The sequence below is a fragment of the Amphiprion ocellaris genome, chromosome 24, assembly GCF_022539595.1.
Source record: "Amphiprion ocellaris isolate individual 3 ecotype Okinawa chromosome 24, ASM2253959v1, whole genome shotgun sequence".
NCBI lineage: Eukaryota > Metazoa > Chordata > Actinopteri > Pomacentridae > Amphiprion > Amphiprion ocellaris.
This window is the reverse complement of record NC_072789.1, coordinates 18482110-18506426: the sequence shown is the minus strand read 5'-3', so window position 1 is coordinate 18506426 and position 24317 is coordinate 18482110. Positions and strand designations below refer to the sequence as shown.

Genomic DNA, 24317 nt, shown 5'->3' with positions numbered 1-24317 from the left:
ACAGTACAACAGTACAACAGTACAACAGTACATAGCACAAGAGTACACAGTACAACAAAAACAGACTCAGTACATCCCAAATATTATCAGGAAATATTTGTGGATTTTTTTTTTCTGTTTCAAAAGGTGTGGCTGTATCAGACAGACACATACAAATTCAAATGATTTTTTTTTGTTTATTGTTCACAAGAAAAACTAACAAAACTAAATTCTACCAAAATGACTCAAGACTAAAAATTTCTTATTTTTATGGAATTAATCAATTTGAAGTTTTTAATGACTTTTTGAAGGGTTTGTTTAGTATTACGGCTGTGATAAAATAAGTAATTACTAAAATAAATTGCACTTGAAGATTTAAGAGTGATTCTTAATGCAATATTTCACAAATGTATGGGGTGGTTGATAACTTTTTTACCACTCTATATGTGTGTATAATTGTTGTCTATTTCTTTATATTTGAACAGAGGGGATGAATGAAATCCGTCCATCCGTCTACAGAGCCGCCATGAAGCTCCTGTCTGCAAACACTCTGTCACAGTGAGTATCACAGTATGTCAATAAACTATCACAACATGGCTACCCACTGTCACAACATGGCTACCAACTATCAAAACATGGATGCCAACTATCACAACATGGTTACCAGTTATCACAACATGGTTACCAACTATCACAACATTTTTACCAACTATCACAACATGGCTACCAACTATCACAACATGGCTACCAACTATCACAACATGGCTACCAACTATCACAACATGGTTACCAACTATCACAACATGGCTACCAACAATCACAACATTTTTACCAACTATCACAACATGGCTACCAACTATCACAACATGGCTGCCAACTATCACAACAGGTTTTTCATGTTTCTTTTATTTCCATGTTTATTGTTTTGATCAGTGATCGGCGCCCTCTGGTGGAGCTGATGCAGGACTGAACAGGGAGTTTGTGCTTTGTTTCCTTTCATTTAATGTTTTCTTGAAATTCTGCATTAGTAAAAACTATCTATCATGTCAGAGAAAGACTGAAGTAAATCAGATGTTAGTTTGTGTCTTTAAATCCCCCAGTGATGACGTGACCGTTCTTCACTGTCAGGACCATGCATTCGCTGTGGTGGTCCTGGTCAGGTTCTCGTCTCCCGTTGTGTTCTACCATGTTCTACTGAGTTCTACCATGTTCTACTGTATTTTACTGTACTGTATTCCTCTGTGTTCTCCTGTGTTCTCCTGTACTGTGTGGTTCTACCAGTATTGGACCACAGTCTTTCTTTAAATGAGAGCAGACGGTGAAACTTTTATTGTGTTTTTATTTATTTATAATTAAATCCGACTGAAGGAAACACCTGAAGTCACCTGTGTGATGTCAGAGCTGTGCTGGCTGCTGATTGGTCCCCAGGCGGCAGATGAGCAGCAGCTGAGACCTGAAACCTTCATTCATCATTCAGCAGCTTCACTGTGTCCAGCAGCAGACAGACAGAAGGGAGGTGAGTCTGTTTTATGTGTTCTCAGAGGAACCCATGAAGAACCTTCACTGGTTCTGAGGTTCTGAAGATGGTTCTGTTCACTGCAGAAATATCATTTTAATGTTGGTTTAATAAACTGACTGAGGTCATTACGATGTTAATCTGTTTACATGATGCTGTTATTTAAAATTAATTATCCAAATATGAGCCCTAAGGGGTTTTAATCATCACAGTCTGATGTTTTACTATTTATTATTATTATACAGTGATTCTATTAAAATCTCAAACTGTTGCTATAGCTAATAGGAGCTATGCTAGGTCGGATCCATACCGGTTACTGGGGGCTGGGTAACTGCTATAGCTAACAGGAGCTATGCTAGGTCACTCTGTACAGCTACAAGGGGCTGGCTAGCTGCTATAGCTAACAGGAGCTATAATAGGTGGTTCTGTACCGGTTACAGGGGACAAACTAGCTGTCATAGCTAACAGGATCCATGCTAGGTCGCTCCGTACCGGTTACTGGGGGCTGGCTAGCTGCTATAGCTAACAGGAGCTATGCTAGGTCGGATCCATACCAGTTACTGGGGGCTGGCTAACTGCTATTGCTAACAGGAGATATGCTAGGTCGCTCCGTACTGGGTACAAGGGGCTGGTTAGCTGCTGTAGCAACTGGGTTGTTTAATACAAATTTATTTTCCATAGATGAAGTGCTAATGGTCTAATTGTTGTTTGTTTGTATGTTTATTTAAATATCACTATAGTCTGGGATGTCTCAGTAGCTGCTGCTGCTGATTAATTCTAAATAATAGTTAATGCACTATGCACTGTCGGGTTTTAAATAAAGACTCACACTCAGGACCTTAAAGACAAAAATGTCATCAAAAAAACTGCCACAAAGCTGTGATATATGAACTCATTTTTCACTTTTACAGGAGATGTGTTCATTTATCAATATCACTCCATAAAAAGAAAAAAGTAAAACATTTTAAGTCAACGTAATGTAAAACTATTGTATTTTATGTGTGGGTCTTTCCAATGTACATTAAAAAAAGTTTTAACGTGTATTTTTTTTTAATGAAAAACGAGTGAATTATCCTCATTGAACCATTTATTTGAGAGGTAAAGAATACCACTGACCTCAATATTGATAGAAATGATTAATAATGTGTTAATAATGAGATATAAACAATGTTTACTGGGATTTTTTTGGTTTCTGCCATTGTTGGATAACGAAATATCATCACTGTTCCTGAGAAACAAACCCAACAGGAGGGTTAAATCAATATGATGATCAGTTATCAGATCAATAACAAACACAGATCTAATATTTAATAATCAGCATTTAATTGTCGTGTTTTTTGGTTCTGATGAAGTCCAAACCGGCTATGTGGCCCTAGCTAGCTGCTATTAGCTAATAGGAGCTCTGCTAGGTCGCTCCGTACTGGTTACTGGGGGGCTGGCTGGCTGCTACAGCTAATAGGAGCTATGCTAGGTTACTCCGTACTGGTTACTGGGGGCTTGTTAGCTGCTATAGCTAATAGGCGCTATGGTAGGCTGCTCCGTACTGGTTACTGGGAGCTGGCTAGCTGCTATAGCTAATAGGCGCTATGGTAGGCTGCTCCGTACCGGTTACTGTGGGTTTGTTAGCTGCTGTAGCTAATAGGCGCTATGCTAGGCCGCTCCGTACCGGTTACTGGGGATTTGTTAGCTGATATAGCTAATAGTAACTATGCTAGGTTACTCCGTACTGGTTACTGGGAGCTGGCTAGCTGCTATAGCTAATAGGCGCTATGGTAGGCTGCTCCGTACTGGTTACTACAGCTAATAGTAGCTATACTAGGCAGCTCCGTATCGGTTACTGTGGGTTTGTTAGCTGCTATTGCTAACAGGAGATATGCTAGGTCGCTCCGTACTGGGTACAAGGGGCTGGTTAGCTGCTGTAGCAACTGGGTTGTTTAATACAAATTTATTTTCCATAGATGAAGTGCTAATGGTCTAATTGTTGTTTGTTTGTATGTTTATTTAAATATCACTATAGTCTGGGATGTCTCAGTAGCTGCTGCTGCTGATTAATTCTAAATAATAGTTAATGCACTATGCACTGTCGGGTTTTAAATAAAGACTCACACTCAGGACCAGGTGTGTTTTAATGCTAGCAGGCAGAAATGAATAATAACTGAGAAAGTGCCATGAATATCTTCAACACGACAGACAGGAAGTTACATCACATTACTGCGCCGAACAGGAAGCATAACAACCAAATATTAAATTTGAAGATTTAAATGTTTGTTTACATGATGCTGTTCTATACAATGAGTGCTATATATACTATTTTTAGAGTCTGGAGCGTGCACTAACATTCATGCTGATGCATTTCAAACAAATGCCATAAAAATGTTCAACATTAACTTTATTTTTGACATTAACTGACAGAAATCAAAGACTTCAAAATCCCAACAAAAGACGTTACTTTTCCAACTTTTATTCCAGATACATAAAGAGCCAAACAGGCCAAATTTAAAATAATCACAAATGAAAATTACAAAACACAAACTCAGCTCATAATTCCTTAAAATCTACATTCAGAATAAACTGTGAAGTCCAAAACTGGTACATGTGAAAAATACAAATAATGACATTTAAAAATACAACAATGTACCATTCAGTGAAGCGATGGTGAGAAAAGTAAACAGCTGCACAGAAAACGATCTAATAATCCAAATGCTTTCAGAAATACTCAGAAATAGAAAACGCTGATTTACAAACTGCATAAAAACCAAGTTAAAAACAGATTTTATTCCTTTTAGATCAACAGAACTACAAACTGTCCAGACGTGGAATCATCATGGATCTGGACAGCATCGGTAAGATCAGCATTCTATTAACCTTCATGTTTTTATTTATAGTCAACATGTATCTTAAGACTTTTTGAATTTAATTTTACAAGATATTTAAAAAATAAAACAGACAAAACCTCAAAAATCATCTAACCAACCTTAATTACCATTTTTCAATCCTTAATATACAGATTTTTTTCTTGCAATTATTGGGAAATAAATTTGTTGGTGATTTAAACTTTAAAATTGTGTAATTTAACAGTCAAATGTTGTAAACTTATTGGAAATAGTTTTAATCTGTTTTATTTTGACATTCACCATATAAATTAACATCTTTCTACATATTTTCTGTCATTTAAATCTTTAGAATAGCAGTAAATTGTTTTAAAAAGTGACTGTTGGCCGCTGGATGAAAACATTCTAACCAGCCGTCCTTTACAAACTTCAGACTATTTGGGTTTAATGAACTCTGCAGTGTTCCCATAATTCAAAACGTTAACTCCAGCATGTAGCGGCTCAGTGAATGTGGTCTGGACTCTGTGGAGGAGAGTCATGCTTTTAGAGACGCTGTAGAAGGACAGAATACCTGCTCTGTGATCCAGGTAAACTCCGATTCTGGAGGAAGGTCGACCTGAGCCGGGAGTTTTCGTGCCGTCGTACCAGAATGTGTAGCTGTCAGCAACACAATATAAAGACCAGGACTTTTCATTGAATCCAAATCCACTATCATTTGTTCTCCCTGTTCTGCTGATATCCTTGTATGAAACTGCGACATCAGCTCCGTCTCTCCACTTCACCTCCCAGTAGCATCGTCCAGTCAGACTCTCTTTGCTCAGGACCTGGAACCATCCAGTGAATCTGTCTGGATGATCAGGATAAGACTGGTGCTGATTTACTGATGTCACTTTTCTGTTCCTATTAGATAATAACAGCTTTCTGTGAGCTGTGTTTCGATCCAAAGTGATTTTTTGTGAATATTTTAAGAATTCAGCTCTGGTCTTTGGTTCTGGTTCTAGTTCTGGTTCTGATTTTAGTTCTATTTGTAGTTCTAGTTCTGGTTCTGATTCTGATTCTGATTCTGGTTCTGGTTCTGGTTCTAGTTGTAGTTCTAGTTCTGGTTGTGGTTCTGGTCCTGACAGTAAAACATCTGGCTGAGTGATTGCCAGTGAGATGTTTGTCCAGGTGTCCTTCAGAACGTCCTCTAGTTTACCTCTGAGCTCTTTCACAGCTGCTGTCATGTCCTCAAAGTGTCTCAGAGGACGTTGGATGTTGATGCTGGATGAAGGTTTGGACTCACTGACTGCTGACTCTGAGGAGTATTTGTGGAGGAAGTGGTTGTGATCTGATGTATCTGAGGTCTGCTTCAGCTCAGCATCTTTCCTCTCCAGATCCCTGATCTCCTGCTCCAGCTTCTCCTGAAGCTCTTTGACTCGACTCTCTTCGGTCTCCTGCTGGGATCTGATCTGCTGCTCCACCTCAGAGCTTCTGTTCTGGATGAGATGGATCAGCTCACTGAACATCTTCTCACTGTCCTCCACTGTTTTATCAGCAGAGACTCTGATGTCCTTCATCTCCTGTTGAAGCAGCTTCACGTCTTTCTGTCTGTCCTGGATTCTCTGCTGGATGTTCAGTCGACTCTCCTCCAGCTTCTTCTGCCTCTCAGTCCTTTCTGCTGCAGCTTTGACTGTGTCGTGGCCTTTATGTTTGTCCACAGAGCAGAGATAACAGATCAACTGCTGATCAGTACGATAGATCATCTTCATCACCTCATTATGATGAGAGCAGATGTTCTCCTGGAGGTTCTTGGAGGGCTCCACCAGCTGGTGTTTCTTAAAGGCTGGAGACTCATAGTGAGGCTGAAGGTGTTTCTCACAGTAGGAGACCAGACAGACCAGACAGGACTTGACAGCCTTCATCTTCCTCCCAGTGCAGACATCACAGGACACATCTTCATCTCCAGCATAGCAGTGATCAGCAGCAGCAGCTTGGAGTCCAGTCTTCTTCAGCTCCTCCACTAACTCTGCTAACAGGACGTTCTTGTCCAGGACAGGCCTCTGTGTGAAGGTCTTCCTGCACTGAGGGCAGCTGTAGGTTGTCTTCAGGTCCTCTCCATCCCAGTGGGTTTCAATACACTTCATACAGTAGCTGTGTCCACAGGAGAGAGCCACTGGATCCTTCAGGAGATCCAGACAGATGGAACAAGAGATGCTCTCTGAATAAACATTACCTCCTTTCTGAGCCATGTTCTCATCTGAGCAGCAGCGACGGAGTGAGTTTCTGCTTCCAGGAAGTGAAACTTCTGAAATGAGTCTGAGCCAGTCAGCTCTGTCTCGTCACCACATGTTGGCTCCACCCAGTTTCAAAGGTCTGAAGGGAGGAAACAAAGAAATATGGAGACAGCCTGGATCTGGGAGTGTTTTACACTTATTCCAGAAAGAGAAACGCTCTGAAACTGTCTCTGGCTGTGTTCCAGTATACACAGTACAACAGTGTAGTGGAAATTCATTGTATTAGAGATAACGGACAAGCACTGCTGTGTCACGATAAAAGTGGAAAAGTACTGCAGACCATGAAACTAAGTTTCTTTTTGAGTGAAACCATACGTTTTGTCAGCCTGCCTCACTGGGCAGTGAGCTGTGCTCTGATATCCTGTCTGTCACAGTGACAGTCTCTTCTGCTGCAGAAAAAAGATTTTGTGCAAATTAAAGGAAAACAAAAAAGGACGATTCTGACTGTATGGTGTTTATTGATAAGTTGAAACCTCCACAATAACAGTACAACATAAACAGACTCAGTACATCCCAAAACACCAGACATGAAATGTAGAACATGAAAAACACCACATTTACGTGTGTGTGTGTATATATATATAATTGTTGTCTATTTCTTTTTATCTTCATATGTAAACAGAGGGGATGAATGAAATCCGTCCATCCGTCTACAGAGCCGCTATGAAGCTCCTGTCTCTGCAAAAACTCTGTCACAGTAAGTATCACAATATGTCAATCAACTATCACAATATGATTGACTACTGTAATTCCTTATTATCAGGTTGTCCCAGAAGCTCTCTGAAACATCTACAGCTGATCCAAAACGCTGCAGCCAGAGTACTGACGAGAGTTAGCAAGAGAGATCATATTTCTCCTATACTGGTTTCTCTTCATTGGCTTCCTGTGAAATCTAGAATAGAATTCAAAATCCTTCTTCTGACATATAAAGCTCTTAACAACCAATCTCCATCATATCTTAAAGACCTGATAGTACCATATTATCCTAGCAGAACTCTTCGCTCTCAGACTGCAGGCTTACTTGTTGTTCCTAGAATCTCTAAAAGTAGAATGGGAGGCAGAGCCTTCAGTTATCAGTTCCTCTCCTGTGGAACCAGCTCCCAGTTTGGGTTCTGGAGGCGGACACCCTCTCTATTTTTAAGACCAGGCTTAAAACCTTCCTTTTTGACAAATCTTATAGTTAGGACTGACTGGGGGACCCTGAGGGGGTCAGCTGGTGTCTTCCTCTTGGACGTCCCTTAGTTCTGCCCCTAGTTCTGCTGCTACAGGCCTAGGCTGCTGGAGGACCTCTCTGGATGCACTGAGCCCTTCTCTATCTACCTTTATATTTAATATATATATACCATTATTGCATTACACTCACTCTGTTTCTCCCTGTGTCCTTTCTCTGAGTGTCCCTGATCCCAGAGCTGGATGCTTCAGATCTGTGGTGGTTCTCCCACCAACTGTAACCCTCTACCTGTAACCCTCCATCTCTACCTCTCTACCTCTACCTCTAACTCTAACCCTCTACCTCTATCCCTCTATCTCTATCCCTCTATCTCCACCTCTCTACCTCTTCTGTCCCTCTCAACCCACCCGGCCAGCAGCAGATGGTTCCCCCCACATTAGAGCCGGGTTCTGCTCAAGGTTTTTTTCCCTGTTAAAAGGGTGTTTTCCTGCCACTGTCTCCTTAGGGCTGCTCTGGGGGTTCAGGCATATGGGTTCTGTAAAGCGTCTCAAGACAATTTGACTGTAATTGGCGCTATATAAATAAAATTGAGATTGAGATTCAGATTGATTACCAACTATCACAACATGAATAGTAAGTATGAGTGTGTTTCCAGTGGATGTTGTGTTCGTTCGACACATCACGGCGGCCCTCCGCTCGGTGGATGGAGTTAAACAGCAGCAGGACATCGTGATGAACAGGGAGGAAGTGACCCGTACCCTGAACAGGATGTTTCACAGCGTGTCACAGGATGTGCCAGGTCATGTGACCGTGGCAGCTCCAGAGGAGACCTGCAGTCTGATGATGAGGCTGTTTGACCGGTTAGTTCACACAGAGTCCAGCTCAGAGTAACTCCATACATCTGAGAGTTCCTGTACTGTCTGTTTTTGTGTATTTATATATGTTTGTTTGTGTGTTTTCCAGGAGTCACAGTGGTTGTGTATCAGCTCGCTCCCTTCAAACTGCTCTGATCGCTCTGTCTGCAGACAATCTGCTGCTGAAGTTCAGAGGTGGGTGGAGGTCTGCTGGTCTTCTACGAGACTTGGAATACAAGAGTGGAAGAATATTTCATATATTTGTTACACAGAGACGTAGAAATACACCTTTACCTGATTTTGTACTTTAAATAAGTCCTATTTTCTGTTCTGGGTCCTGCGGGTCTGGTGAGTGTTTCGGGGAACAGTTCAGGATCCGTCAGCAGGTCTGGGCTCAGATCTCTGCTGCAGGACCTCACCCAGGTAAACACAGCCCAGACTGCATTTCCCAGCATGCCTCCCTCCTGCTGCCTCCGTAACATGTGTGTGCTCAGGTTCCTGCGGCGGTGCAGGAGGAGGTCGTGTTCGGCGGCGTGGAGGTGGCGGTGAGGTCATGTTTCGACGGGGTGAGAATACGCGAACGCTCAGGGGTTGGTGGTCGTCATGGAAACACGCTGACTCTTTTGACTCTCTTACAGGTACTGACCCCGACGGCAAGCGAAGAACATGTGATGTCATGGCTGCAGAGCGAGCCACGCCTGTTGCTATGGTTACCCACTCTGTACCGGCTGTCGGTTGGACAGAACATCAGTCACAACGTCCGCTGTCACACCTGCAAGACCCTTCCCATCACCGGGCTCAGGTGAGTCTGCTGAGGGTAACTAGACTCTACTGAGGGTAACTAGACTCTACTGAGGGTAACTAGACTCTACTGAGGGTAACTAGACTCTACTGAGGGTTAACTAGACTCTACTGAGGGTTAACTAGACTCTACTTAGGGTTAACTAGACTCTACTGAGGGTTAACTAGACTCTACTGAGGGTTAACTAGACTCTACTGAGGGTAACTAGATTCTACTGAGGGTTAACTAGACTCTACTGAGGGTAACTAGACTCTACTGAGGGGTAACTAGACTCTACTGAGGGTTAACTAGACTCTACTGAGGGTTAACTAGACTCTACTGAGGGGTAACTAGACTCTACTGAGGGTAACTAGACTCTACTGAGGGTAACTAGTCTGAGAGATGGAGGTTCTCATCAGTCTCACCTAGAACTGTGTCATTGTGTAAATCAGAAACTCAGGTGAGTCCAGGTAGTGACGGACGGTTTCCTGTGTTCAGGTATCGATGTATGAAGTGTGTGAACGTCCACGTGTGTCAGAGCTGCTTCCTGACCGACCGACAAAGCAGGAAACACAAAATCCACCATCCAGTGCTCGAGTTCTGCACTCAGGTAAGAACAGACAGGTGAGGACAGACAAGTGAGGACAGACAGGTAAAAACAGACAGGTGGGGGGACAGACAGGTGAAAACAGACAGGTGGGGGGACAGACAGGTGAAAACAGACAGGTGGGGGGACAGACAGATGAGGACAGACAGGTAAGAACAGAAGGGTGAGGACAGACAAGTGAAACCAGACAGGTGAGGACAGACAGGTGAGGACAGACAGGTGAGGTGAGAACAGACAAGTGAGGATAGACAGGTGTGACTGTGACTTTGCACCTTTTCAGCCCACCTGGAGGGAGTCTCTGTCCTCGTTAATGCGAAGAGCTCGTCACTCCCTGCTGCCACGGCGATACACTCAGACAGAAGCTGATAGGCAGAGAGTCCTGATGTGGGCGGAGCCAGCAGAGACCCAGGACAGGTGAGGCAGCTGTTTGTCAGTCGGTCGACCTGGAGAAGCTCCTTGAATTAACGAGGCGGTGTTTCTCTCAGAGCTCCACCCCCTTCTGACGCCTCATCAGGATTGGCTGATCCAGCTGACAGTCCCTCCTCTGATGGGGACGTTTCCCATGATGCCTCGGGGCGGCGGCCTTCTCCTCCTCAGTGCTCCACTAAAGCTCTGCAGACGGACGAGGAGACGCCGAGTCAGCAGGTGACCTCTGATCGATCAGACTATTTATAGATAAACTTTATTTATAAAGCACATGTATGTAAACGGGAAGTAAACAGGATGTGTTTCCTGTCGTAGGCGTCTCTGCTGACTGAAGTCAGAAACCTGCAGCGAGACAGATGGTGAGACACTCAGACGTCACTGTTTGTTTACCTTTGTTGTGTTTTTTGTTTATCATTCTTGTTTGCTTAACTTATTTGGTCAGGGTGGCTGTTTGTTTGTTTATTGTTGTTTATTTGTTTACATTTTTGTTTGGTTTTGTTGTGCTTTTTGTTTATCGTTCATGTGTTGTCTGTTTTTATTGTGTTGTTTGTTGCCATTGTTGTTTGTTGAACTTGTATGTTTAGGGTTGCTGTTTGTTTATTGTTGTTTATTTGTTTACATTTTGTTTTTCAGTTTTGTTTATCATCAGTGTCTTTGTTTACAATGTGTTGCTTATTGTTGTCATTTGTTTATCATTGTGTTGCTCATAATTATTGTGTTGTTTATCATCTTCATGTTGTTTATCATTGTTGTGCTATTTATTTGTCATCACAGTGTTGTTTGTTTATTGCCATTGTTTTTTGCTTATTTGTTTATGGTTTCTGTTTGCTTATTGTTTGTTTACATTTTTGTTTGTTTTTGTTACTGTTGTTTGTTTACCACTGTTGTCTTGTCAGTTTTTATTATTGTTATTTGTTGCCATTGTTTTTTGCTTATTTGTTTAGGGTTGCTGTTTGTTTATTGTTGTTTACTTGTTTACATTTTTGTTCATTTATTGTTGTTGTTTATCGTCGATGTCTTTGTTTATAGTTTGTTGCTTATTGTCATTTGTTCATCACTGTGTTGCTCATAATTGTTATCATCTTCATGTTGTTTATCTTGTTGTTCATCATGTTGTTTGTCATTGCTGTTATTTGTTAAAAATGTTGTGTGTTTATATCATCATGTTTTTGTTTGTTTGTTTGTTGCCACTCCCTCCTCAGGCTGTTGGAGCAGCAGCTGCAGGCCTGGCGGCTGACTGTCCAATCAGAGCAGGGTGTCCTGGAGGACAGGTGCTCGGAGATGGAGGTCACCATGGAAACGCTGAGGCAGCACAACACCTGTCTGCAGGGCATGCTCACACAGGTGGTGCCCGGGAAGAGCTCTGTGATTGGCTGCATGTTGGCGAGGTGCATCCTGGGAGTCGTAGTTCACCTTCAGGTTCTGCTTTTGCTCCCCAGGCTCTGGACAAGATGGAGGCTCAAACACACGCTAACAACACGCCAGAACACGTGGAGAACACGGAAGGGAACATCACGCCTTCCTCCAACACAGAAGAAGAAGAGGAGGAGCTGATGAAGGCAGAGGAAGAGTGGACTGAAGACGAACTACAAACTCCATCTCCCACAATCCACCAGGGCTCTCCTCTGTCACATGATCAGCACTGTGAGGAGGAGTCTGCCGATGATGTACGTCTCCATCATCCAATAGGACCACAGGACAGACCAGAGGAGGCGGAGCTACATAGACAAGACACCTGTCCGTCTGGAGGAGGAGGAGGGGATTGTGGGAAGTGTATTCCAGAGGAGCTGCTTCAGGAGAGAGTGGACAGACTAAAGACTCAGATGGAGACAGACGGGTGGACAGAGAGACAGACAGGTGAGACAGGTGAGACAGACGGGTGGACTATCTCTATCCCTCTAACTCTACCTCTCTACCTCTCCTGTCCCTCTCAACCCGTCCGGCCAGCAGCAGATGGTTCCCCCACATGAAGAGCCGGGTTCTGCTCGAGGTTTTTTTTCCTGTTAAAAGGATGTTTTCCTGCCACTGTCTCCTTAGGGCTGCTCTGGGGGTCAGGCATATGGGTTCTGTAAAGCGTCTTGAGACAATTTGACTGTAATTGGCGCTATATAAATAAAATTGAATTGAATTGGACAGAAACAGGTGAGACAGACAGAGACAGACAGGTGAGGTACACAGAGAGACAGAGACAGACAGGTGAGACAGACGGGTGGACAGAGACAGACAGAGAGACAGATGGAGAGACAGACAGACAGGTGAGGTGCACAGAGAGACAGAGACAGACAGGTGAGACAGACGGGTGGACAGAGAGACAGGTGAAACAGTCCCACCTGTCTAACCCCCGTGTGATTGACCAGGTAAACTGTTTTTGTGTGTCCAGGTGAGATAAAGGGGGCGGAGCTCCTGCAGGCTGCTGACCAGGTGGGACAGTCTGTCCAGCAGCTGGTGGACGCCGTGAGGACGAAGTGAGCAGCGACTCTGGTTCAGGTTATAAAACTGTTTATTGAGCATTTAAATAAAGTTATAAAACAGGCACCTGCACAGACAGGTGGGTTTCCATAGAAACGTCCAGCTGCCAATCTCCATCATCCTCATCACCACCATCATCACCATCATCATCACGACCATCATCACCATCCTCATCATCATCACCATCATCACGACCATCACCACTATCACCATCATCATCACCATCCTCATCATCACATCATCCTCATCACCATCCTCATCACCATCACCATCCTCATCACCATCATCATCCTCATCACCATCATCATCAGGTCAACGTTTAAAACACTAAACTGAATCCTGTGATTTTATTCCACTTTCATGACGAGTGATAAAATAGAGACAATAAATAACGTCTCTTTGATGAGACTGATCTGGAACGAAACGTTGGAGACATTCAGACTGTTCCACGTCCTTAGAGGAGGGTCCAGATTTATCTCCTCTAATGGAGAACCAGAACTTCATGACGTTTAGGAGGACCAGAACCAATCACTGGTTCTCTGGACGTGTTTTTGATCGACCAGAGGAACCTTCATCAGCTCGTTGGTCACAACTATTAGAGATCATGGAAGAACCAACCAGGACCATCTAGACCAGGGGAGTCAAACATGCAGCCCGTGGGCCAAAAGCGGTCCTCCAGAGGGTCCAATCCGGCCCTCAAAGTGTAAAAATTCCAGAGAAGACATTAACTGCAGATTGTAAATTAGTAAAACTATAAATTTAAAATAACTTCTAGACCATAACAAGTGATTTTGATCATAAAGTAAAATACTAGATTGTTCATTGTTCTTTGTCAATTTGTCTCATTTTTGTCATATTTTGTCTTGTTTTTGTTGTTTTCTATTTTTTGTCTGACGTTTGTCCATTTTTTAAAATCATTTTGTAACTTTTTTGTCTGTTTTGTCTTATCTCATGCCGTTTGTCTCATTTTTGTAATATTTTGTCGTTTTTTGTTTTCTTGTCTTTTATTTTGTTAGACTTGTCATTTGTCTCGTGTTTTTGTCGTTTTATATTTTTTGTCTACTTTTTTGTCGTTTTGTGTCTCGCTTGTTTTTTGTCCATTCTGTGTATTTTTTTGTCTCATGGTCGTTTGTCCAGTTTTGTCTCTTTGTAACTTTTTTCAATTTTTTTGTCGTTTGTCCTTTTTTTGTCACTTTGTAACTTTTTTGTCTCGTTTTGTTTCTCGTTTTTGTCATTTTGTGTTTCCTTTTTGTCTCACTTGTGTTTTTTTTGCTTATTTTTGTCATTTTGTTTTGCTTTATTCGCTGTTGTCATTTTTGTCATTTGTCCATTTTTTTTGTTGTATAACTTTTTTGTCTAATTTTTTGTCCTGTGTCTCATTTTTGTTATATTTTGTCTTTGTCATTTTGTTTTTCACTTTTGTTGTTTCGTGTCTCATTTTGTTTTTTTAGTCTTTATTGTCTGCCTTTTGTCGTTTGTCTCATGTTTTTGTTTTTTATCTACTTTTTTGTTGTTTTTTGTTTGTCATTTTTTGTCGCTTTCTAACTTATCTAATTTTTTGTCTCTTTTGTTTCGTGTCTTTTGTCTTATTTTTGTCATTTTGTGTTTTATTAGTTTTGTGTCTCGTTTTTGTCGTTTTGTGGGTTTTTTGTCTCGATTGTGTCGATCCTTTTTTTTTTTTGTCAGTCTATGTCTTGTTTTTGTTTTCTGTCTTTTTTTGTCTTTTTTGTGATTCTGATCCTCCAGTAAATCCTCTCTGGTTCAGTTCCTGATGACTAAATGTCGTGTTCCTTTGTCGACACTGTGATCTGGAAGTTGTAATATGGAAATGATAAACTGAGGCTGAATGTTGCTGAAGCTGAATTTATTTTTCTTGATAAATTTCAGGTAGTTGGTGATGTTTAGTAAAAAGACAATTCCTGAAATGTGAACATTGGGAACCATTAGGAGTTGCGGTTATTTCCAGGTTCTTCGGCTGTGGTTTTACTGGTTTTACTGGAGATCAGACTGGACTGAGATGAGTCTGACTCCTCTGGTCTGAGGTCAGGACTCACCAACATCATTATGGTTCTACGTGGATCTGGGGTTCCATAGGGTTCTATTCTGGGTCCTCTGAATAACACGATCAAGAAACTTGGGAGAAAATGACCTGAAAAGTTTGAACATTTGGTTAAATTTATCTAAAATTATTAGTCAGGTTTTAAAATGTGTCTTTTCTGCCGAATGGAACCTGAACTGTTGCGTTTTAAAAATCAGACTTTATAAAAATAAAAAAGCAGATTTCTGACGGCTCTGATGTAAACTTCAGATGTTGTAGTTTCCGTACATGTAGTCCAGCAGCCTCGTTGATCAGACCGATCAGGGTTATTGATCAGCAGATCGTTGGTGTTTATGAGCGAGGCTGTTACCCGGACAGGTGTCCTGCTACCTGCGTCCCCTCCGGCCCCTTCCCCTGCGGGATGAGGGGGGGATGGAGGAGAGGGGGGCGGGTCCTGCCCTGCGTAGCCCCTCCCTCCTGGGCTGTGGGGGTGTGGCTTGAGCCCTGGTTCGTCTCTTGGAGGTCGGGGGGCGTGTCTTCCTGCCGCCCCTCCCCCGTTCAAATCTGCTGTCGAGGGACGGGGACGGCGCTGGGGACGTCCTGCCCCGCCTCCTGACCATGTCAGTCTGAGGTGAATCCCTACTGAGCGTGCTCAGGAGGAAGCCGCCGCCGTTGCTGTGACCTTTGACCTTGGAGGACCCCTCCCCTGCCGGTCTGTCGGTGTTCAGGTCCGGACTCAGACTCCGGAACAGCTGACGGACGCAGGGCGGCGGGGGGCCGGTGGGGGCGGAGCCTCGGCGCCAGGTGAGGCCTTTGGGCGGGTTCTTCAGGATGCGGTTGGTTCCGGGCTCGTAGAATCGCACCGGGAGCTGCTTGTATTTGACCTTTAACCTCTGCTGGTCCAGCGGACGCCTCCTCTTCCTGCAGCGTTTGGGGGCAGAGCCTGGGGCAGGTGTGCAGGCAGGGGCAGGGCCTGAGGGGGAACAGAGCAGGTAGACCAGGGAGGTGCGTGGCTGCACAGGTGTGATGATGTTGTAGTACGACGGGGGGAGGCAGTGCCACGCCTGCACCTCAGGGGTCCTCTCTGCTGCATCCTGATTGGCTGCAGGGATGTTGCTGGGTGGGGCCTCTGCAGTCAGCTGATGGACAGCTGGGACGACCAATCGAACGGTCTGAGTGCTGTGACTAACTTTAACCACCTGAGAGAGAGAAACCAGGTGAGAGTCTGACCTCCAACAGAAGCTGTGGAGTGTCTGTGACTCACCTGACACCTGGACGCCAGTCTGCAGCTCCGCCTCCGGCCCCGCCTCCTTCTCCTCACGTACACAGACTCACTGTCCTGCTCCAACAGCGGCAGCACACCTGAGTCTTGCTCCGTCTCTTTGGACTGGACACGCCCCTTCCTGTCCCTCCTGCCGTACCTATGGGCGATGACATCATCACATCAAAGAACATCAATTAAACCAATGAACTTTAAAACATCCGTTAACAAACTGCAGTCATGGTTCAATCACATGACGATAACAACATACGTGTCTAATGTGTGGTCATGTGAGCGTGTCGTCACCTGGCCAGCGACTCGGAGTCGAAGTAGCAGAGGAAGCGTCCTCGTCTGAACTGCCGGACCAGCCTGTCCACCTTCTCCTCGTCCTCCTGCTCGATCTGTGCCCAGCTCTTCCCCCTGAAGGACTCTGGGATCCGCTCCGGGGCCGGCAGCACCTCCTCGATGGGCAGACCCCAGAACCCCGGGTCCCGCCTGGCCCCGCCCCTGGGTCGGCTGTCGCTGTGGAGCGCAGAGTCCAGCTGGTACGAGTACACCTGGTCCTCCAGGTCTACCTGGACGTCCATGAGACGGCTCAGGTCCTGCCCCTCGGTGTGAGCCACCTGGACAGGTGCGTCACCAGGTGTGTGACCTCGTTGGAAAACCACCTGCGGAGGAACATCTAGCGTTAGTACCGATGAAGAACATAGAGCCGTCCTCCAGCCGACAGCCAGGTACCTGCACAGGTGAGTCCCAGTCATCACTGTGTGTTTCCATGGAGACAGGAAGGCTGAGATGGAAGCTCTCCGTCTCCTCCTGCTGGCAGGGAGTGGAACTGATGCCGTGACAGAACACCTGGATCACCTGGACGACAAACACGTGATTTAGTGTCGAATTTAATTAGACCCGAGGAAACGGACAAAGAGGGTTAGGGTTAGAAAACCAACCTCCTCGATGGTCTGGTCCAGAAGGTCGCTGTGGTCCGAGGAGAATGTCTCCTCCTTCTGAGCCTCCCTCCTCTGCTTTTGCCAGCTCAGCCACAGCCTCGGGTCTGAGGGAGTCTGGATCCTCGGGTCTGAGGGGGCCTGGAGCCTTGGGTCTAAGGGGGTCTGGAGCGTCCGGTCCGAGGGGGTCTGGAGCCTCCGGTCTAAGGGAGTCTGGAGCCTCGGATCTGAGGGGGTCTGGAGCCTCCGGTCCGAGGGGGTCTGAAGCCTTGGGTCTAAGGGGGTCTGGAGCCTTGAGTCTGAGGAGGTCTGGAGCCTTGGGTCTAAGGGGGTCTGGAGCATCGGGTCTGAGGAGGTCTGGAGCCTCGAGTCTGAGGGGGTCTGGACCCTCTGGTCTGATGGGGTCTGGACCCTCTGGTCTGAGGGGGTCTGGAGCCTCTGGTCTGATGGAGTCTGGAGCCTCGAGTCCGAGGGGGTCTGGACCCTCTGGTCTGAGGGGGTCTGGACCCTCTGGTCTGAGGGGATCTGGAGCCTTGGGTCCTGGTTGGGACCTGGACCCCTGCGAGGCTGTGAGGAGGCCGAGGAGTCGCTGGTTTTCCTCCTGTTGGTCTTCCTGTGGGCTTTCCTGTGGACAGAGGGCGGAGCCTGACACTGTGGAGGCGGGGTTTGTGAACATGGGGGAGGTGCTTGTGGTAAGCGTTTCCCTCCTTCCTCCTGCTCTGTGATTGGTGCCGACAGTCTCTCCTTATCCGCCCTCTCGCCTGACTGGCTGAGGATGCCGTCGTCTGGCTGCTGATTGGCTCCCTGACAGGAAGCATCATCAGAGCTGGGCAGGTGTTCCCGGGTGCCTCGAGACCGACTGTCGTCATCAGAGAAACGGAGTTCATCAAGCTCCGCCCTCGGCAACGGAGGGGCGGAGACTGATGGGAGGTCAGCGTGGGACGGCCTGACAGACACATGTAAACAAACAAACATGGAGTCAGAAACACAAACAAGACAGGTGACTTTGATTTAAACACCTGAGTTCAGCTAACTACCAGGTGTGTTTGATTTGGTTACCTGGGGTCATTGTAGCAGTGCGGGTGTGTTTGATTCGGTTACCTGGGTTCGTTGTAGTGGTGTGGGTGTGTTTCATTCGGTTACTGGGGGTTGTTGTAGCGCTGTTTAATTCGATTACCTGGGGTTGTTGTAGCGGTGCGGGTGTGTTTGATTCCGTTACCTGGGGTCGTTGTAGCGGTGCAGGTGTGTTTGATTTGGTTATAGCGGTGCAAGTGTGTTTGATTCCATTACCTGGGGTCGTTGTAGCGGTGCGGGTGGTGCTGCATGACGTCCTGCAGGAAGCGCTCCAGCAGGGTTAGTTTGCTTCTGCTGCTGGCTGAGGAGACGGTGCTGGAGCCTCTGGAGGACGACCGGACTGAATCCAGGTGTTTGAGGCTGGACAGGTGCTGAGACAAACATTACTGGGTTATTTCTGATGCAGCAGCTCAGGTCACATGACTACAGGTGGGTTCAGGTGTTTGTACCTGGTCCAGGTTACTGTACAGGACTCTGCAGTATCCACAGTAACCCTGTCTGCTTGGCTGACACCTGGATGGACCTGGCTGTGACTCCGCCCACATTCTGTCAGAAAGGGAACACACTCTGATCACCTGAAGGTTCTGTAGTGTTCTCACCTCCAGCAGAGATAGAACAAAGAACAGAAGGGACCCTCAGCGTTTGGAACACCGCAGAGGTGGACTGACCTGCTGCTATTCTCCGCCTTCCTCGGTTCATCTGACAACAACAGAGAGAGGAGAGTCAGTGACAGGAATATAAAGTTCAGTGAGTATTAAAGTTATTTTTACCTTCATCTGAGGAGTCTGACATCCTGACTGGAGATCTGGAACACAGACAAACACAACAGATCAAGCTGTAGTCGAATAAAATGATATTTATGGACAGAACCTCAAACACACCTGACCTGAACCTCCACACAAACTCGCCCAGGACTCACCTGGCCGAGGTTCAGTCAGTGAAGTGTCTGTCCAATCAGAGCGCTCCATGCTGTAACCAGCGGTAACCAGGTGAGGGGTTCAGGTGGAGGATCCATGAGCCTGAAAAACAATATTTAGAAGTTATTGATCCCAGTCTTATCTGTGCAGTAAATAATAATAAAGTAGTTAGAACTGCAAACTAACTCGACTTCAGTATTACTTTTACTGTATATATAGATAACTGTTAATTTTATCCAATATTTTCTTATTACATGAAGTCACATAATATTTATTTATAAAGCAATTTAAAACAACCAGAGTTGATCACAGTGCTGTCCAGAAGAGTAAAAACATGATCAAAAGATAAAAATAATAAAACTAAGCTAAAAACAATAGAATTAGATTAAAAATAATAGAACTAAAAGCAAAATTCACAATAAAACATAATCAATAAATAGATTTAAGACTGGACTGCCCATCCCAGATATAATACAGGTGCACACGGAAACAACAAACCGACGTGATGTGAAAAGTCAGAGAAAATAATTGAATTAGTTTGATTTGATTAAATATATTTTATATAAATTAACCACACTATATTTAATACTAAACATATAAACTGACCAGACTAAATTAACATGTATATAAATAAACGTAACTAGAATAAATATTAGGTAAATAACTGAACAAATTCATAACTATGTAAACAAACAGACTAAATTTAACAATAATTAACCAGACTGAAGTAAAAATTACTGATATAAACTAACCTGGTTAACTTTACTGGACAATCGACCAATCAGAGCGCTGCTCAGCCTGCGCTGTGATTGGTTGCCGTTCTGCGCTGCGCTGTGATTGGCCTATTCCGTCTAAAGCTAACTAGCAGCGGATAACCGTCTTTTTACCGGCTCGTTAATGCCGAGTTAACCCCGGGTTAAACCGGACTAACCGTAGCCATAGTGACGCCGCTGCTGACGTGGCTCCGCCGCTACGGCCGCCGTTAGCACGCGGCTAGCTGCTAGCCCCCCCGTTAGCTCCGCCGCGGCGGCACGGAGGAGCTGGTTGGCTCGGAGCGAACACGCAGGTTGGCACGGACCGGTGACGTGTTTGTTTACCTGCAGCTGTTTGCTGTTGTTGAGTTTCCTCGTAGACTAAAGTGTTGTTCCGCCGCGCGCTGGTCTGCCGCTCTGTTTAGTTTCCGGTCTGACTCTTCTTCTGCTGCTGCTCGAACTGCGGCTGAGGCGGGAAACTGCTGCCGCCAACAGGCCGCACAGGGAACTGCAGCAGCAAGTACACATGTAGAAGTACCCGTAGTAGGATATAAAGTACTGACAGTAGTAGAAGGAGTACGGCCAAGTATTTAACCTTTAACATTCGGTATAACTGTGAAAAATCTAATTTTAAACAAACTAAACTGCTGCTCAGACTCACAGCTGGAGGTGTGATTCAGCTACTTTAACGTTAAAACATCACAGAGGCTGAAACTATCTCCAGATTAAACTCCAGCATTAGAGATAAAAAACATCTGAGCAGGAAGAGAAACAGTCTGTAGGTAAATCATCTGTAAATCAGAGAACCAGAGGCCATTTGTGTTCCAGAGCTTTTATTAAACGTTTGTGTTCAGATCTTGTTGAAAGCTGCCACATCCATCGACTGAACGAAGTCCTCGAAGGCTGTGATGTGCTCCTCCAGGATGTCTGTGCCCACCTGGAACACAGGTAAGTTCACCTGGTCAGCAAGCAAGCAAACAAACAAACAAACAACAACAACCAGAGAGGTAGAGCAGCGTCACCTTGTCATCTTCCACCACGCAGCCAATCTGCAGCTTCTTGATGCCATAGCCCACCGGGACCAGCTTGGCTGCAGAACACAGATCAATATATTGATTATTGATGACCGTCTGAAGCTGCTGATCAAACAGTTCAATTACATTTAATCTACAGAGTTTCAGATCATTAAAGAGTCCATCAGACTTCAGCCGAAAGATGGTGAGTTAGATCATCATTACTCTGATACGATCAATAAACCTGTAGACACCTGATACCGATCAATAATCAATAGACCTGATTTTTAAAAATGTTTTAACATTTTACCCAACAAACTAGCAAATTCTGTAGTACTTTATGTAGTACTGACTGTAATATTGTATTTAGTACTTTATGTAGTACTGATTGTAGTACTTTCTGTAGTACTTACACTGCCCCCAGACCAGGCCGTCCATCTGGATACTGCGAACACACTCCTCCAGCTTGGCCATGTCCGTCTCGTCGTCCCACGGCTTCACGTCCAATAGGATCGAAGATTTGGCGATGAGGGCGGGCTCTGCGAGGGGAGGGGGGGGGGAGGAGTCAGTTGCCATTGAAACCACACAGCAAACACACATTCTGATTGGAGGCTTGTCAGTTAAAAATAGGTGTCCATCAGGCGTCAGCCGAAAGATGGTGATTGGTTAATCATCATAACGAGCCCAGTGACCAATGACTGTTGGATACTGTGAGCGAGCGACATGATTGGCTGACGTACTCTTGGCCTTCTTGGCGGCGTACTCGGCCAGACGCTGCTCCTTCAGCCTGGCGGCCTCGGCGTCTTCCTGCCAGACACAGATCAGGGTCAGACACAGCAGCCACCTCATCATGACATCAGCATGACATCACTGTAACCTCACCTCGTTGTCAGAGCCAAACAGGTCGATGTCGTCGTCATCATCGTCGTCGTCTGCTGTGGGGGCGGAGCCTGAGGTGGTGTCGGCCACACCTGCTGGGCCGTACTGACCCAGAGGCTTCTTCACACCTGGCAGACTGACAGACAAGGGGCGGGGTTTACCTCGCTGATGTCACACCTGTCCCTCCCCCTGATCCATGACATCATCTTCCTCACCTGTTCTTCTGGTTCTGGTAGGACTTGATATGGTTGAACCAGCGGAGGGCGTGGCACAGGTCAGCAGGGGGCGGAGCTGAGAGCACCTCGAAGACTGCCACGTCAGCCTGAGAGGGAACGTACCTGTAAACACAAACACAACGCCACGGTTACCGTAAGCGTCAACACATCGCCACGATTACCGTAAGCATCAACACATCGCCGCTGTTACCGTAAGCATCAACACATCGCCGCTGTTACCGTAAGCATCAACACATCGCCACGGTTACCGTAAGCGTCAACATCGCCGCGATTACCGTAAGCGTCAACACATCGCCGCGGTTACCGTAAGCGTCAACACATCGCCGCGGTTACCGTAAACGTCAACACATCGCCACGGTTACCGCAAACGTCAACACATCGCCGCGGTTACCGTAAACATCAGCACATCGCCACGGTTACCGTAAGCGTCAACACATCGCCGCGGTTACCGTAAACATCAGCACATCGCCACGGTTACCGTAAGCGTCAACACATCGCCACGGTTACCGTAAACATCAGTACATCCCCACGGTTACCGTAAGCGTCAACACATCGCCATGGTTACCGTAAGTGTCAACACATTGCCGCGGTTACCGTAAGCGTCAACACATCGCCGCGGTTACCGTAAACATCAGCACATCCCCACGGTTACCGTAAGCGTCAACACATCGCCACGGTTACCGCAAGTGTCAACACATCGCCGCGGTTACCGTAAGCGTCAACACATCGCCGCAGTTACCGTGAACATCAATACATCGCCACGGTTACCGTAAACACCAACATGTTGCCACGGTAACCCAAAAGGGGACAAAGATAAAAACGTGTCCACAGCAGTAGTACTAAGCACCTGCAGTAGTAGATGTACACAAATTTCCTGCAGTACATATAGTAACTTAAAAGTACCTGCAGTGCAGCACACAGTACCCACAGTAGCATGTAAAGTACATGATGTGGTGTATAAAGTATCTGTAGTACAACACAGTGGTACTAGACAAGTATCTGCACTTTTATCAAGTACTTGCAGTAGTTAAGAACTATGTAAAGTCTTTGCAGTAGTGTTTATAGTACATGCAGTAGTATACAGATTAATTAAGGAGTATGTAAAGTAGAAGTACATACAGTAGTTGCAGTAGTATATAAAGGGCTTGCAGTAGTATACACAGTACCTGCAGTAGTATACACAGTAGTGTTCAGACATGTGACGTAGCAGTTAGCCTGTTAGCACCATGCGGCTTCATGCTAACAGCTCGAAGCTTCTTCACGTCAAACGGAAATAAAACGAACTAAAACTCGAACCGAAGCCGAACCGCAGCCGAACTGGAGCAGAACCTTCCGGCAGCAGTTCGGCCTCTTCCAGAACCTCTACAGCTTCCGGTCCGGTTCTTTAAACGTTTGAACTCCGCTCAGCCAGCAGCCCGCCGGCTAACGGTTAGCCACGTTAGCTCAGCGCGGAGCCAAGATGGCGGCACCGGCACGGAGCCGAGCGGAGTTTCTGCTGTACTACTGGTTCTCTACGGGTTCTACTGGTTTTCTACGGGTTCTACTGCAGGTTGTACTGGTTCTGCTGCACTGACCCCTCTATGTAGCTGCGGTCCGACATGAAGTCATTCAGCACTTTGAGGCCGGAGGCGGATTTCAGGTCACCGAAGCCCATCTTGACAGTGGAGGAGCCGCCGGAGGAGGAAGGAGAAGGAGGGAGGAGGCGGGAGGAGCGGCCTTTATAGCCGGAGACAGACTCCTCCTCGCCGGGCACCGCTCCTCCTTCAACCCGCTGAGCCCGGAGGAGGAGGCGAGTGTCAAAGAGCTTTATTTAAAACAGTCTGAAAACACAAGTTCACAAAGACTGAACAAAATCTGATTATTTAACAGTAAACAGTTAATAAAAGCAAATAAAAGACGTAAAGTAAGTCATGGGTTTATTTTACTTTAACAAATAAAATTACCACATAAAAGTCATGAAAATAAATTATGAGATAAAATGTTTTCAGATTTTATAAATGAGTTTAAAGAAAAACAACTGATTATACATTATAAGTTAGAAATAAAATCAGGAGATAAAATCTCGATAAACATTTCAAATTTATTTGATAAAAATTCAAATTTATGCTAAAATCATAACAGTGCTCCAAAACAATAAATTATAAAATGGTTTGAAGTAAAAACATTAATTTTGAGTTTAAAGTTGAACATTTTGATTATGACTGATTTTTTTAGGTCTCAATTATTAGAATAAAATGTAAAAGTTCAAGATAAAGTTAAAATTCAGATGTTGAGTCAAAGTTATGAGATGAAGTTT

General features: G+C 45.2%; 4 protein-coding genes across 9 annotated transcripts; 1 reads left to right on the top strand and 3 right to left on the bottom strand.

Annotated features, from left to right (window-relative positions):
- The first annotated feature begins 1353 nt into the window (after positions 1 to 1353).
- dytn (dystrotelin) lies at positions 1354 to 14764 on the top strand. 5 transcript variants are annotated; one of them, XM_055008302.1, is made up of 15 exons: positions 1354 to 1495; positions 4282 to 4338; positions 7222 to 7296; positions 8426 to 8630; positions 8734 to 8821; positions 8970 to 9047; positions 9119 to 9169; positions 9263 to 9426; positions 9904 to 10015; positions 10293 to 10426; positions 10498 to 10657; positions 10754 to 10797; positions 11641 to 11782; positions 11878 to 12304; positions 12819 to 14764. In XM_055008302.1, the coding sequence occupies exons 1-15, from the start codon at positions 1372 to 1374 to the stop codon at positions 12905 to 12907; spliced, it is 1950 nt and encodes a 649-aa protein (XP_054864277.1). In that variant the 5' UTR covers positions 1354 to 1371; the 3' UTR covers positions 12908 to 14764. The 5 variants fall into 5 exon arrangements, with proteins under 5 accessions (XP_054864277.1, XP_054864276.1, XP_054864275.1 ...); XM_055008301.1 differs by having other exon boundaries at positions 9119 to 9190; positions 11878 to 12295; XM_055008300.1 differs by having other exon boundaries at positions 9119 to 9190.
- Positions 3604 to 6870, bottom strand: LOC129348260 (tripartite motif-containing protein 16-like). Its single transcript, XM_055008309.1, has one exon. It carries the CDS (start codon positions 6552 to 6554, stop codon positions 4761 to 4763), a length of 1794 nt encoding a protein of 597 aa, XP_054864284.1. The 5' UTR covers positions 6555 to 6870; the 3' UTR covers positions 3604 to 4760.
- zdbf2 (zinc finger, DBF-type containing 2) lies at positions 12921 to 20392 on the bottom strand. 2 transcript variants are annotated; one of them, XM_023293610.3, is made up of 11 exons: positions 20239 to 20392; positions 19144 to 19243; positions 18995 to 19029; positions 18893 to 18923; positions 18674 to 18770; positions 18441 to 18595; positions 17154 to 18096; positions 16945 to 17070; positions 16513 to 16874; positions 16210 to 16366; positions 12921 to 16144 (listed from the first exon to the last, which is right to left on the bottom strand). In XM_023293610.3, exons 3-11 carry the CDS (start codon positions 19014 to 19016, stop codon positions 15332 to 15334), a joined length of 2706 nt encoding a protein of 901 aa, XP_023149378.2. In that variant the 5' UTR covers positions 19017 to 19029; positions 19144 to 19243; positions 20239 to 20392; the 3' UTR covers positions 12921 to 15331. The 2 variants fall into 2 exon arrangements, with proteins under 2 accessions (XP_023149378.2, XP_054864261.1); XM_055008286.1 differs by lacking the exon at positions 20239 to 20392 and adding an exon at positions 20073 to 20221.
- Positions 20393 to 20709: 317 nt separating this feature from the next.
- On the bottom strand, positions 20710 to 23755 carry eef1b2 (eukaryotic translation elongation factor 1 beta 2). Its single transcript, XM_023293606.2, has 7 exons — positions 23596 to 23755; positions 22001 to 22123; positions 21789 to 21921; positions 21647 to 21713; positions 21320 to 21445; positions 20916 to 20983; positions 20710 to 20830 (listed from the first exon to the last, which is right to left on the bottom strand). The coding sequence occupies exons 1-7, from the start codon at positions 23673 to 23675 to the stop codon at positions 20744 to 20746; spliced, it is 684 nt and encodes a 227-aa protein (XP_023149374.1). The 5' UTR covers positions 23676 to 23755; the 3' UTR covers positions 20710 to 20743.
- Between the last annotated feature and the right edge of the window lie 562 nt (positions 23756 to 24317).